This window comes from Melopsittacus undulatus, chromosome Z (assembly GCF_012275295.1).
Source record: "Melopsittacus undulatus isolate bMelUnd1 chromosome Z, bMelUnd1.mat.Z, whole genome shotgun sequence".
In the NCBI taxonomy this organism is placed as follows: domain Eukaryota; kingdom Metazoa; phylum Chordata; class Aves; order Psittaciformes; family Psittaculidae; genus Melopsittacus; species Melopsittacus undulatus.
In genome coordinates this window covers 19,433,270-19,447,452 of record NC_047557.1, presented here as the reverse complement: position 1 = coordinate 19,447,452, position 14,183 = coordinate 19,433,270, and the positions used below count along the sequence as shown (strand labels likewise).

Below are 14,183 nucleotides of genomic sequence, written 5' to 3'. Positions count from 1 at the left end.
TTTACAAGGATACTTCCATAAGTGTAATGTCTACCACTAATAAACAAACAAAAAAAAAACCAAGTAGGACCTCTTCCTCTTGCAAAAACAGGCATCCAGGAGCAGTGTGATTTCACTTATTCCTTTAACTTTAGAAATTCTGCTGCTAAACTATTGCCTGAACATCTCTAGCTACAGAATCAGAAGAAATGCTGCTTAGGAACCAAACCTAAACAAAAATCAAGCTGGTGAACTTCTGCATCTGTTTTACAGCACATGTAAAGAAGAAATGGTTGGTCCAGCAAATAAAACTGTTTAGCTAAGGACAGGAAGACAAGGCCTACTCAAACCAGAAATGTCAAGGGCATTTACTCACAACAGCTATCTCCTACTACCACATTGTAAAAATAAAGTGTTACATTAACACTTCATGGCACAGATGTGTGTTTCCTACTTCAGCAAAAGCTGTTGCACGATTGGTACTTGCTGAAGGGTACTCGCTGACTGCTTAAGGGTGCATTAAACCAAAACAATTATCATCTGAGATTGAGGGGATGATTCCTGACTGCACCTAGCATCTTCCTTTACTTTAAGGGAGAAAAAGGTCTTATGAAAGTATCATCTAAGATCTGCAAGTTTTCTAAAAGTACAGTAAGGCACCTGCAAAATCTGCATCTTTAAAGCCAAATGTTTGCTGGTAGCAATAAGACTTTTACATGATATATTTATAGTTATGATTCACATGTTTTATCACCAACTACAAATGGTCTCCTAGTTCCACATAAATAGCATAAATGAAGCTTGGAGACATTTCAGAAACAATCCAAAAGGAATGTAAAGCTCGTAAGACATCATACCTGTTGGCATCAGCACATTTAACTAATATTGTCTCTACAACTGGCTTGAGAAGTCGCTGTAGTTTAGTCCTCTCTGCCAAAGTATGACAGGGAGTATACACCAGCATGGCTCTCAGAGTTTTCTAAGAGAAAGGAAAAAGCAATACCCATGAAATTAAATCAGCTACATATTTTTAAAGAGTTTTAAATAGTTTTACATAAATTGCATTCACAATACCAGTGAAACATTCAAATGATAAACAGCTTACTACATGTCCACTGTTAGAAGCAGGCACGTATCTTTTGAGACTGGAAAGAACCTAGTCATACAAGTAGTGTTAATGTTAGCACTGTAGTAAGCATTTCCTTTTATTTGGCCGGTGGAGCTACATCATTTCACTCTTGCTGAGGATTTTGATCATCCCAATTTCAGATGATGGTTAAAAGTTATCAGTGGTGCCCAACAATGATTACTAGGATTCCTGACTTCATCTATCGCCTCCCTTTCCCTCCCCTTCAAAAATTAAGTGGTTTTGAAATTACTAGAATACAACAAGAAAACAAGTACTTACTAAAGCAGCAACATACACTTTGTAGACAGGGTCAGCACAGACCATGGACAGCACACTGCAGCAGGATTCCACCACCACATCTCCTGAGATACTGGTCTGAGATGACCCACTAGCTGCTCCCAGAGCTCCAGCACTTGTGTTATTTCCATTGTTACTTCCAGAATTTCCTGTGCTTTCACCATTAGCCAGTAATAGAGCACCACTAACATCATGAGAAAGACGTCTAAGCGCCATCTCTCGTATATTCCAGTTCCGAGAAAACAAACAGCCAACTAACTCCATCCCAAACACCTGCCAAGGAACAAGCGACATTGCAGAAGTTAAACTGAGTGACACTGCAACTTAAGTACCCAAGAAGAGCAATGAAGTACAACAAAGATATGTTTCTGGTGAAAAACAAACAAACACCTGACAACAAGAAGCCTGACAACAAAAATGTGGAAGAAGGTACAGTGTCTTAAAAAAAAGACTCTGTGACAGAAAAGAAACATCATAAATAGTATATTATTGGTTCTTCAAAAACTCTCTTAAGAGAAGTAAGGGGATGACTGCATGGTTTCATTCACTCTGAATTTTAATTACCTACTATGGAGCTTGTTTCTAGACACAGATATTAACAATGAATCTACACTGGACAAAAATAACAGCAGAAATAAAGGCAATACAAGTTCTCCCACTTTTAAGTGTGTGACCCCCTGCTCTGCTGAGCCCACCTCTAGATGATGTTAACTAAAATGCCATTCAGCTCTTGTAGCACAACTTGAGTAACAACAAATGCCAGCTTTGTAATCATGTGACACTTGCACAGGCAAAATTAGAATACTACATTTTATTACATGGACCCTTCATAGGAGGCCTGGGATGAAGTCCAAAACTGAAACTCCAGTTAAACAAGACTGGAAAACCTTCTCTTCTGATGTATGTTAAATATAATGCTTTCCAGTCAATTATAAAGCTGATGGGATTCAGAATAAAATTTTTGAATTGCTATGATGAATCTGGCAAAACCAGTCAAAAATAAGTTCTTACATTTGAAGCTTCTTATATAAAGTAAGATTACCTGAATCCATGGCTCAGCTAAATCTTTATAGGCAGAAGGGATCTGCTGGACTCCATAATGAGTAAGGTTAAAACTGCTATCTTGGGTTCTTCTCTGTGATCCAGCTGTAGACTGCTGCTGAGTTTGTTGCTGAACCATACGGAGCACAGAAGAATCCACGGGGCTTGGCAATTCATGACTACAGAATGCAACAAATGATGTGGATTAACGAATTAAACATGTACTGAATTAAATACTTCAGCATATTTTGGAACATCAGCTAAGGATCCAGAAACAGTTTGTTATACACAGATTAAATCCTTACCTATAGAAATCATGAGATCTCCATTTAGATCTGCAAAGAGGACAAATAAGTGGCTCTCTGTTTCTTCTGCATTCTTCTGCCCCTGAAACACAGCAACAGGATAATGCATACTTCTGTTCTACAGGGTATACAGACAGTAACGCCATCTTCTGGTTTAAAGTTTTACTGAAGAATGTTAGTTTCAGCATAGACACTTCTGATCTGAGACACTTGCAGCAGCCTGATAAATACGGGCATTTACACTTTTTTGCATGCAGGAATGCTTCAGTTTATCACTACAATTAACTTTTAAAGTTATGAGCTGAAATGCATTTTGAACCTCAGACATAGGCAACTTTTTCAGAAGTATTAAAATACAGGAGATGGATTTTTTTTTGTTAAAGCAAAATGTAAGTATTCATATACTTAATGTAGTATGTAAGCATACTTCATAATTCACTATATAATCCTAGCTGATAGTAGATGAATTTCATGCATTCTAATGACAAGACACAGGGGGCTAAAAATCTGTTCCTAAAATTGCTCAAACTGGACATAGTCTTTCACTCAGGCGAAAGAGGCTCAAACCTCCAGCCCTGCAGTTAACTTCTTTCTCAAAGCATCAAATTACAAATTTTATTTGTGAATAGCTGATTAAGTAAGGAATATCAACAGTACCTGAATGATACCAAACTCTCACATAGAGCTACCAGTCATCACTTATGAGCAGGTTTGGGTTTTTGTTTTTTTGACTCTTAAACAAAGAAACAATGAAAACACACTAAGTTGTAAAACTTTTGCATATTTAGAGTCACCAGAACTTAACAAGACAAAGATGACAACGTACATATTGACATGCAGTGGTGGTGTAATTTGTTCCTGCAGCCATCTTCACACACAGTTAGGCTTTCTTCATCCAGCATGCCTAACAAACAAATGGGGCACATCTGTTCTTCTTCATCCTTCATGCTACAAAAATAGATATTTGTGATTGTAAAAGTGGCATATCAGAATTCAGAGCAGCCTGTAACAGTGAAAAAAATACAACTTCCAGCTTTGTAAAAGTCACTTATGAATAACTACAGTTATTCACAAATCGTACTGCTGAACCTTGATCTGAATAATTAAGCCATCAAACTTTAGAAGCACCGAGTACAGACAACACTTTGTTCAAATGAAAGAGAAAGTCACAAAACCCATGACATCTCTTCAAACTAGGTCAGATACTGATCAGATTGAAAGGCCCAGTGCTAGGCACTTTTTTCCTCTAAGGTTTCTACTTAAAACAAACTGACCTTTACTTTTCTACTCTTCATCTGGTTTTGAAAAAAAACTTGATTGTTTTCTATTTTGAAAGCTACCCACATTTGTTTTCCATCACAATCCTTTCACAGTATTGAGTCACAAGGCAGTTTTTAGCCCATTACAGGAAACTGCAAATACTATCTAACAAACTTACTTAGTACACAAAAAATTAGCAGAACAGCCACTCAATAATTCTCTGACACTAGCAGAAACAGATGCAACAGATTCATGTGAACACACATCACATGTAGATTTAAAAAAAAAAAATTCCTATTTTACAGTTGCTTCCACTTCATCTTCACCTTAATTTTTAAATACATATCACAAAAGACTTAGTCAGAAAAATTATTCTGAACTTAAATAACACAGTGAAAAACACAGATTTTAAACTTCTGTAATATTGTTTAAATATACAAAGCTTACTATTCATAGCAAAAATTAAAGTTATAGTTATAGTGAGTGTCCAAAAGTCTGCTGGAACCCCATACTCGACGTTTTTTTAAATTCATTTGTTCATGCATAATTTCTATACACGTACATTTACTCCTACTTCCTTGAAAATGATTGACGCTTTTTTCCTTGAAAAATCCATAAAAATAATCTTACAAACTCATTTCCACAGCAGGTATAGAAAGACAAGAATTAAATTAAAACTTGTTTTTGAATAATTAGCTATAAACCGAAGATAATTGCAAGTCACAGTAATTATAAGAACAAAGTAAACTTTTATCTCAAATGAATCTGATGCTCACATACTTACATCATGCAAGATTAGACTTGCACAAAACAGTAACTTATCTCATGGAACCAGTAATGCTAGGAACTAATATCAGCTGTACTGTGAAACAGCTGAAAAATCTTTCATCCTGTAAAAATGAGAACTATTGCAATGAAGTTCACAGTCCAATGAAGCCAATTCTATAAAATAAAATAAAAAAAAGTTCCTATACAAGGCATCTACATTAAAGGAACTGGCTTGACAGATAAGGAGTTCCAGAGAAAACTATGTATTTAACTGCTTTGTTTATGCAATTTATTTACACTGACACAATTTGGCAAGCTGGAAAAATAAATGAAAGATGATAGGAAATGAAGTTCTCAATCTGTGTATCAGGTTTATAAGCCTGTCCAAATATATTAATCTAACTATAAGCTTATTATCATAAAATCAAAGTACTCCTTAAATTATGTTTCACTTTACTCAGACATAATTTAGGTTATCTTCTATAGTTTGACCACTCCAGAGGTTGTTTAGTTCACCCAGTAATGAATGCATAAATCACTTGTTTAAAAATTAACCATTATATTTCCAAAATCAAGGAAAAGAACATGCAAAAGCACTCAAGTAGAAGTAGTCAGGGGAAAAATAATTGAAGAACTAACTTCACTTAACATTGATAATTAAGGTACTGCTTAATACTGTATAAACTTTAAAAAAATAGTAGATTAACAGCTCTCAAAATAATGTAATCGCCTATTTTAGGTGTTGAGGGTTTTTTTTATATATACATATATAAAAATGTAAGTGAACCTGTATTTTATATATGTTTACACAAACAGAGTGCATTTGCCCAAAATTCTTGCAGCATACTATCATAGATACAAGCATTCTCCAAAGTGGGGTAAGAGAAAAAGAAAAATCCTGTTTCTTCATTTGTCAACATTTGCACAAGTGCTGTATTTGAACAAATGCACACAAGTAGGTTTCCAAAGTTAACACATGCACTTACATTTCAGAAGTTTGTTTTCCAAATTCATTAAAGGTCCAAAAAAAAAAAAAAAAAACACACCAAAAACAAAACTAAAAACTTTCTACAACTCTACCTAACATTAAAGCAAATATGCGCACTTGGTCCCACAGTGACTAATGCATGCTTGTCTCAATTGTTTGCAAATACAGAGACTTAACATGGCTTGAAATGAAAACAGCTTTCAACAGAAAAGAATGCAGGTGACTCTAAACCTCCAAAATTCAAAGAAAATTACAGAATAAAGCTTTTAATACCTTTAGAAAAATACTAACCTGTTTTCTGAACTAGATGTAGAAGTACTAGATGATGACAATGTATGAGAATTTGACATGCGTGAGACAAACTTCTGGATGGTGTTACGAGATGGAGCTTTGATCCTGGAGCTACGCCTACTGTGATATTTCTGGAACAAACTCTCAACCTAACATCAGAAAGAGACAGCAACAGTCGCATTTATGCTATGAATAGCCTGTAATTAAAGGTAACATTACCAAAGTTTAACTACTGCTACAAAGAGTTCTATTCACCTTCACAATAATGCATTAGCACTAGTAGCAGCAGCAAGAATTTCACGAGTCTAATAAACAGATCAAAGAAGACACTTTACAAGAAAAAACTTATTTGCGTACTAAACAAGAGCTTTAAGTATATTACTTCTGAAGATCCTCATTCTGTTTACTTTTCAGCTAATTGGTTAGACAGGTATACAAACTTGAGCAGATAATCCAGAATTTGAATTGCTCACCGCTCACTAAACTACAGCTCTCCACTGTTCCTCTTAGTTATGTCTCTTATTTTCTTGAGACTGAATTAAAGATACAATTAAAAACATATATTCTTGTTGCTTTTCAAAGCAATGGTTTTCATCATTTTCACAATACTGTCCTAAAGACTTTTACCTAGAGAGTTTATTTTAGTTCTACTATTAGATCTGTTAGAAATCAATTACCTCAAAGTTTTTCAGTGTCTTTCTCCAGAGCATTGGGTCTGAAGGTTCAAGCTGGAACACCCGCAGCATAACAAACAGCAAATGAATACAAAACGTCCCACGGCCACAGCTACAAGTCTGCAAAGAAAAGTATATGTTAAGGCTCTACTGAGTTGATAATTACATAGATAATTTCACACATTCAAATGCATCATAGAATGTATACTGCCCCCCAGCCCTTAAAACCTAAAAAAAAAAAAAAGTAAACATATAAAGTTAATAATAAATGTAAAGTCAATAATAAAAAAGTTAATATATTTCACATATAGGCATAAAAGGCTTACACAGCCTACAATATTTCCTAAAGCATTATTTGGGAATATACACTGAAAAGCAGAAAATTACAACATCTGTTTTCAACTGACTTTCTTTTTTTACCAACTTTTTTTTTTTTTAAACACTGACTGAAGTTCTTGCTATACTTCCTCCTGGAAGGAATTTATGCATATAATCTCTATATCTCCATAACATGCCAGTAATCAAACTTAAATGAGATGCTTCTACTTACTCAAAACCCTAAATATTCCTTAATGCAGCATCAAATTAGTACTATTAAAGTCTACAAAAAGGACCTCACTTTGGGTATATTAACAAAGTTATCATAATATTAAAGGAATGATGTTATGTGCTTGTCATTTATATATATCCCATGAACAGATGGGATGAAGTGTTTCAGAGTGAGAAACTAGGAAAATGAAGTGGCAAATTCTTACCAAAGTATTTAAGACATAATTTGGAGCCATTTCTAGGAAGGAGAAAAAGACTGGAGTCTTTCTTTAAAAGACAGACTTTAGACAAAACCAATTAATATACTTGCTAGGTATTTGACAAAACACAAGCTGATCATTACATCACACGAGCACAGATTACAACTTTTAAACATTACTTTACATAGCAATTATTATGGTTGGCAACTAACTTGACCTAAATTGGTTTTGAACAGCTTTCCGAGATTAAATAAATAAATAAATAAAGCCTAAATTAATAAAAGCTACAGACAACACAAAGATGTTCTCTACCTGAGGCCCAATAAACACTCTATATTTGTTGTCAGGGCTGTCTCCTCCAATTAAGAAAGAGTTGGGTCCTATCTGCTGCAGCAAGTACAGCCTGGCTCTCATAACTTTGTTGACACGACGATTTGTTTCCTCAGGGCTGTATGGAGAGAAGCCATCTGGAGATGGGGCTCGTCGAGGTGGTGTTATTCGTCCACTCTGAAACTAAATAAGCAATACCATCATAAGCATTTCCAGGATCACAGCAAGTTTAATTAGGTGCTGATTTGGTGGGGCATATTTTGTTTTGGTTTTTTTTTGGTTTTTTTTTTTCCTCCAAGTAGCAGATAATAGTCCTTGAAACTACTAAAACCTGCTTAGACTGTATAACAATAAAAGGATTACTTTTCCTCCATGCCCAGAATCTGATGGCAGAAGGAAAACTGAAGCTTTTGGCAACTGAAATGTTGCCATTATTACAGAAGTCTTTTAAATTGCTTCTCAAGTCTTCATTGGTTGCCTTACAATGTTACTATGGAATTATCAAGTATAATTCAATCAGAAGATAATCATAGACTTGTGACTTAATAGAGGAAATTGTAATATAAGGTTATAATGCTAACACATTTCAGAAATGAGGAAATCCTATGACTGCAGTTTACAAAAGGGAACATACAGTCAATGAAGAACAAAAGAAATTCCAAAGAAAAGGAAAAAGGACACAGCTTCCTCTCCTTTGCACAATTAAAGCAACTTTCAGCTCAGGATGGTTTTTGTGTTTCATTTGCCCATGATCAAGAACTCAGTGGCCTAAACATTTTTGAACTTTTTTTCATTTAAATTCTTCACTTTTCTAATGCCTTAATATGCATTAATGACTTTGTCGAACTTCAGCTCTTCTGCTTTGATTTACATCCATGTTGAATTTTATGTTACAATACAGGTTATAATAAACTTACTGTCCATCAGTCAAGTAAGAGACAGTCTAGATTTCTAGGTTTTCCACGTGAAAGGTTAAGGTAAAATAAAGGAAAACAATCAAGTAAATATGGATCAAAGACTAAATTAAACAGGTTTTTGCATTTTCTGGGGTTTTTCTGGTTGTTGTCCATCCCCCCACCCCCCCCTTCAATTTCTCTTGTCAAGAGGAAAGGAGCTGTGCTGCAGCACTGTAACGTGTGATATTCATTCCAAGTTCAGAGGAATGTGGAATGGCAGTACAGATTTTGTTTTTGAAACCTTGTTTAGAGCAATAGGACAATAAAAGCAATTAGACTGTATTCTTGCTCTAATTATACTGTGAAGTTTTAGACAAGTCAACTGAAGCTTAATTGTGGGTGAGCATTTTTATAACAAGGAAATCCATTAAATACTGTCACTCAAAACATTATATTCTTGATCTTCTTTAATGAAGTCAATTACTATTGCTCAAGACATTCTATTCCAGATCTTCCCAAATGCTGTAACAGAGTTTAGTCTACTAACAAAGCATATATTCTAAATCTTATCTAACCTGTACATAAAGATCAGTTCTGGAATAGAGGATCACAAATAGCATGCCAGTAACATTTTTCTGCAGGAATCTTAATACAGTCAATAATGCTGTCCCCCATGGAATACACCGGCCTGGAGAACTGACATGCAAAACTGCAGGAAAAACCCCTAAGTATTAGCACATCCTTATGCAAATCAAGTTAAGAGAAAATACACGTTTTCATGACTACGTATCCATATTTTTTATTTCCTACAAATAAAAATTTAAAGCAGGACTGAAGCAACAGAAAACCCACACTTTAGAGACTAAAATTGCATACATGAGAAATGTAACATCAGATATGCTCTACGTATCTCACTCAAGTGATACCCTGTCATAACCCCTTTATATCAGCACAAGGAGGATTAATTGCCTCTATCAGCAAAGAATTGCAGAATACAGGCAAAGTGAAAATTACATCACAGCTTGCTACTTACAGGCACTGGAGATACCCTTTTTCTTCTAACACCAGGTGATTCAGATTTAACCGTTCTAGATGAAGATGAAGAGGAGCTACTGGGGGAAGGACTACGTCTTCCTTTCTGTGTAGGTGAAGGTCCTTCAGCTTGAGGTTCTAAAGAGAGTTTATTCATGTCTGATCCATCTCCTTTACCAGGGATAGGTTTCACCACCTTGCAGAAATTAAAACATGTTAGATTTACAAATTGATCATTTTACACTACAGCAAAACAAATTAATTAAAAGTTGTTTTGCTAGCATTATGTAATTAACACATTATCCAGACATCTGAAGTCTGCATATTTCATAGATTCTAATATCAACATCTAATACGGGTTATCTTTTAATCTATATGCAACAAAAAAGTGAGAATAAGTTTTTTTCTGTCCATTTGTGCTGTTCATATTAGTTGTAGCCACAACCGATTTGATTCTCAAAGTACTTCCATAATTGTCATTCATGACATCTCAAAGAACAACAGTCCACCCATTTTATAGGTGGAGCCAAAAGACTTTTCTACAGGCATTGTCTGCTTATTAAGAGCCAAAACATTGGATCCATCTGTTTTATACAGTATCACTTGAGAAATACTAGGGTTGCTATTTTTGCAACACACTTGTTGCAAAATAAAAATTGCTTTAAACCTGGAGACAATGAAGCAGAATTAAGGTGTACTCTGCCCTATAAGAAGCACACCTGGGTTTTCTGCCTGCCATAGAAGTAGAAAAGCTATGCTACAGCTGGTATCTGAGCTAATAATTGTGCACAATGCTGCATTACAAGAATGGACACATGTACTCAAGCAGAGTACATACACTCCCAATAAAGCGCTTTGTTGTACTAACACTGCACTTTGACAGTGATGTGTGGAGTATTTCAAGACAACTTTCATCTGTCTGCCTCTCAGGCGCACACAATGCATAAGGCTCCGGAATCAAAAGCAGTTACAGAGGGTAATTCAATTTTAGTTCTAAATGTTTCCATGTCTTAAGAGGCTTGATTCAAAGCTGGAAGGAAGCTCCAGGTTACACTTCAGGTTAAGAGCAGACCTCTCCTAGAAAGTTCCAGAGATCTCTGTTTTAGGGAAAAAATGGAAGGGGCTTTCTCTGCCTGGGGTACAAGCAGAAAGACATGTGCAGACTCAGTGCCTTTCTACCTGATGATTTGGACTGCATCCACAAGGTCAAATGCTATTTTAAACTGAAGCATTTAACTCATTGAACTGAAGCTATTCCACTATCCAGAAATGCACTTCAGTTTCAGCAGGCAACAGAGAAGAGGACAATGAGGAGGTTGTGATGTAGTAGTTAGGCACTGCCAAAGAGTAGAAAAACCCACTTTTATAGTCTTGAGCCAAGAAATGCTCATTTTACTTTAAAAAGGCATCATACTGTTTTTAAACAGACTGGCATCTGATTATGAAAGTGAACAGGACAAAAGAGAAGTATAAAACGCAGGGTGGCCTTTTGTTTGTTGGTTGGTTTTTTTTTTTTAAGTCCTACTAAGTACTGTAATGCTTTTGCTTTCCTGCAAGGTCAGAATGCAGATTCATGTGCCTATGGACAAGTTATACCAGAAACCTCAAGGGAAGTGGCCTGAGCAAGGCAAAAACTTCAAGTTATGCAGTAACCAAGATGCATTTAAAAATTATTAAAGAACTGTTTTTTGACCCTTTGAGGTATTGTTATTTTTGTGCACTAAGTATTTTCAAAGTACTCTCTAATGACAAAAAGTTAACCACAGAACTCTCTTATTTCTGTCCTAGAAAAGCTGTCCCAAACACTTTTTTACTGAATCAGATTATTTTCAATTAGCACTGCCATCAAGCAGTACACGGGAATCAATGAATCAATGCAACTGCACCTATAGGTAACTAATGGCTATTAATTAGTGAGCATTATATTAAATAGAATTGTTACTCTGTCAATAAGTTTTGTATCTGATCTACCTGCAATTCTTAACATCACTTCTTAGCCATCCATTCAAGAGCATTACCCAAAAGCCTATCTGAATATTCTGGCAGCCAAAGTTTAGCAGAGCTGAGACTTGTCTGAGATTGTTACACAAGTTTGGTTTTGTCTGGTTCTAGTAAGAATGCAGTTTGGTTTTCCTTCTAGCAAAAAATTCCACATATTTCGGTTTCAATACACAGAAGATTAACACTTTCCAATTAAGGAAAACTGAAGTCACGAATCCTGTAAGTATCAAGGGAGTATGAAACACCATAGTGCAGTTTTTTGCACATAAGTTTTAACCTAATGAACAGGAGCTGCTATTGTTACAGACATTAGAGGGCAGTGTTGTCCCAGGATTTTATGCTATACAAGTCAGCTGCATAGCTTTATGCCTTTTCCCTAAAAAATACAGCTTAAGAAATGCATACATTTCAGAAAGTCAGCCACAGTTTCCTGTTAAATCACTTAAAAAAAGTGAACAGGAGGACCATAATTATGAGTATGCAAATTGTTAAGAAAACAAGATTTCTAATAGAAAGGAATTTAAAGGATTTTAATTTGTAATAGCTGTTACAGATACTCCCATTTCATAAGTGCCACCTACCACAGGGCCTCTCCTGCTTCTTCTTTCCAGCCATTCATGCTTCCAGGCTGGCATACACGTTGCCTTGAGTTTCTCCCTGATCATGCGCTCTTCTGGGCGGTCATCCATCTTTTGCAGCCCCCTGAGGGTTTCTTTATTCTCCATGTCACGACTACAGCAAAGAAGAAAAAAAAAACAAAAAAAACCAAAAGTCATACACACAATTAATTTTAGTTAAAGTACACCACCACAACATTCCTAAACTTTGTACCATCCTGTTTTCCCTCTCTTTACAATGCAGCTGCTAAAACATTACTTCCAACCAACTGCAGCAAGCCTTTCAAGAATAATTTGCTAGTCTGCCATTTGCAGCATACCTGTTTGGAGGGCTATTCCATTAAAAAGCATGTTCTGTTTGGACACTCAGTAAAATTGAAGGTCTTGGCAAACACTAAACCAATACAATAATAACCCTACATGTCATGCAATTCACCAAAGGTTTCATGAGTGCTGTGATTGTTCATGTACCCCCCTTGGCAATTCAAAGCTTGCAGTCTCTGCCTTAAAACAGTTTACAAAATGAGTGTAAACCAGTGGTGAGAATTTTCTGCCTTCATATGGTGCACAAGTGTGAAACTATGTATACAGCACCTCTTCCTATACATGAACTTTTCCTTAAAATAGGACTTTAAAACTAATACACTGTAAGTACGTTCAAACTCATGGCTATTGGCCTTGAGAGCTGCTTTCCAAGTGACTGATGACTCAAAAGCTCTTCAACACAGATATAATTACAGTAGAATTCACAGCAAGTTCATATCTGTAAAATGAAAGTGTAATCCATTTAGGCTTGTGCTTTTTGACCTACAGCAAAGTAGTTCATTGTGATTGCTGGCAACAACAAAAAAGCAAAAAACACTCTCAGACACTGAAAAATACGAACAGTCTGGAAGATTTCCTGATTCTGTTGAGCTATCTGCTAAATCACAAGAAAACCACATTCTTAAGCAGCAGCACATGATCCCCACCCATCTTCTTGAAGTTAGTTGTCTTTAAAAGTAAGCAAACTTGATTAAGCCAAGTCTCAAAATGGAATTTTATCTGAAAAAAATCAAATCACAACTCAAAGTGGGAGAAGATAAGGCTATATACTAGTTTCAACTGCTGGTTTCATGCATGTAGCCTTTAGCTTCTACAACATTCAGCTATGCAGTTAAAACTACATTTATGTATGCTATGATGACCTACAGCATACTCCCTGTAACACCACAATAAGATGTTGAAATTACAATTCCTATCTGCATCAGCAATGTATTACACTAAGGTTTACTTATGACAAAACCCTACTTAGAAAAAGTACAAGTTTTCCCTGGTCAGAAGGAGCATTCCTGTTGTATTTGTTTTCTCTCATTGTAAAGACAAAGGAAACAAAGTATTCTGAGGCAGGAAATAAGTCTTCCTGTTTAGTGCTGAAACATAATAAGCAGATGGATACTGTAAACAAAATATATTTTCTTTCAAGCAGCATCTAAACCTACTGTTAATAACTGATTTTAGACATTCAGCATTCTGTCTAGCAATTACAGACTTCAAAAAGCTTATACACAGAAACACAATCTACCTAAGAACTTTTTCAGAGGTTAAGTATTAATGCATAACTTCAAAACTAGTGACAATTGACAATTATTTTTGTTCCAGAACCAAATTCCATACTATTGCTTTCTAGAAATAGAGATTAAAAAAACACCCCTAGTGATAATTCATGAAAAACAAAGATTTAATAGCAGCAGGATGACTTCAAATGGAGAACATGTCTTAAAAGTTTAAAATAAGGAAACAGCTTATGTTTAAGAAGGGTCAACTTCATGTTTTGCCCTCAGTCA

General features: G+C 35.5%; 1 protein-coding gene across 2 annotated transcripts in view; it reads right to left on the bottom strand.

Moving 5' to 3' along the window:
- The window catches only part of MAP3K1 (mitogen-activated protein kinase kinase kinase 1), a 57,404-nt gene that overhangs the window by 11,228 nt on the left and 31,993 nt on the right, over window positions 1–14,183 (bottom strand). For both annotated transcript variants that reach the window (XM_005151943.3, XM_034072793.1), the window contains exons 2-11: window positions 12,322–12,472; window positions 9,741–9,935; window positions 7,794–7,994; window positions 6,736–6,852; window positions 6,059–6,207; window positions 3,578–3,699; window positions 2,752–2,833; window positions 2,448–2,625; window positions 1,388–1,678; window positions 837–958 (exon numbers count right to left, since the gene is read on the bottom strand). In XM_005151943.3, coding sequence (XP_005152000.2) covers window positions 837–958; window positions 1,388–1,678; window positions 2,448–2,625; window positions 2,752–2,833; window positions 3,578–3,699; window positions 6,059–6,207; window positions 6,736–6,852; window positions 7,794–7,994; window positions 9,741–9,935; window positions 12,322–12,472 — 1,608 coding nt within the window. The remainder of the gene's footprint in view (window positions 1–836; window positions 959–1,387; window positions 1,679–2,447; window positions 2,626–2,751; window positions 2,834–3,577; window positions 3,700–6,058; window positions 6,208–6,735; window positions 6,853–7,793; window positions 7,995–9,740; window positions 9,936–12,321; window positions 12,473–14,183) is intronic.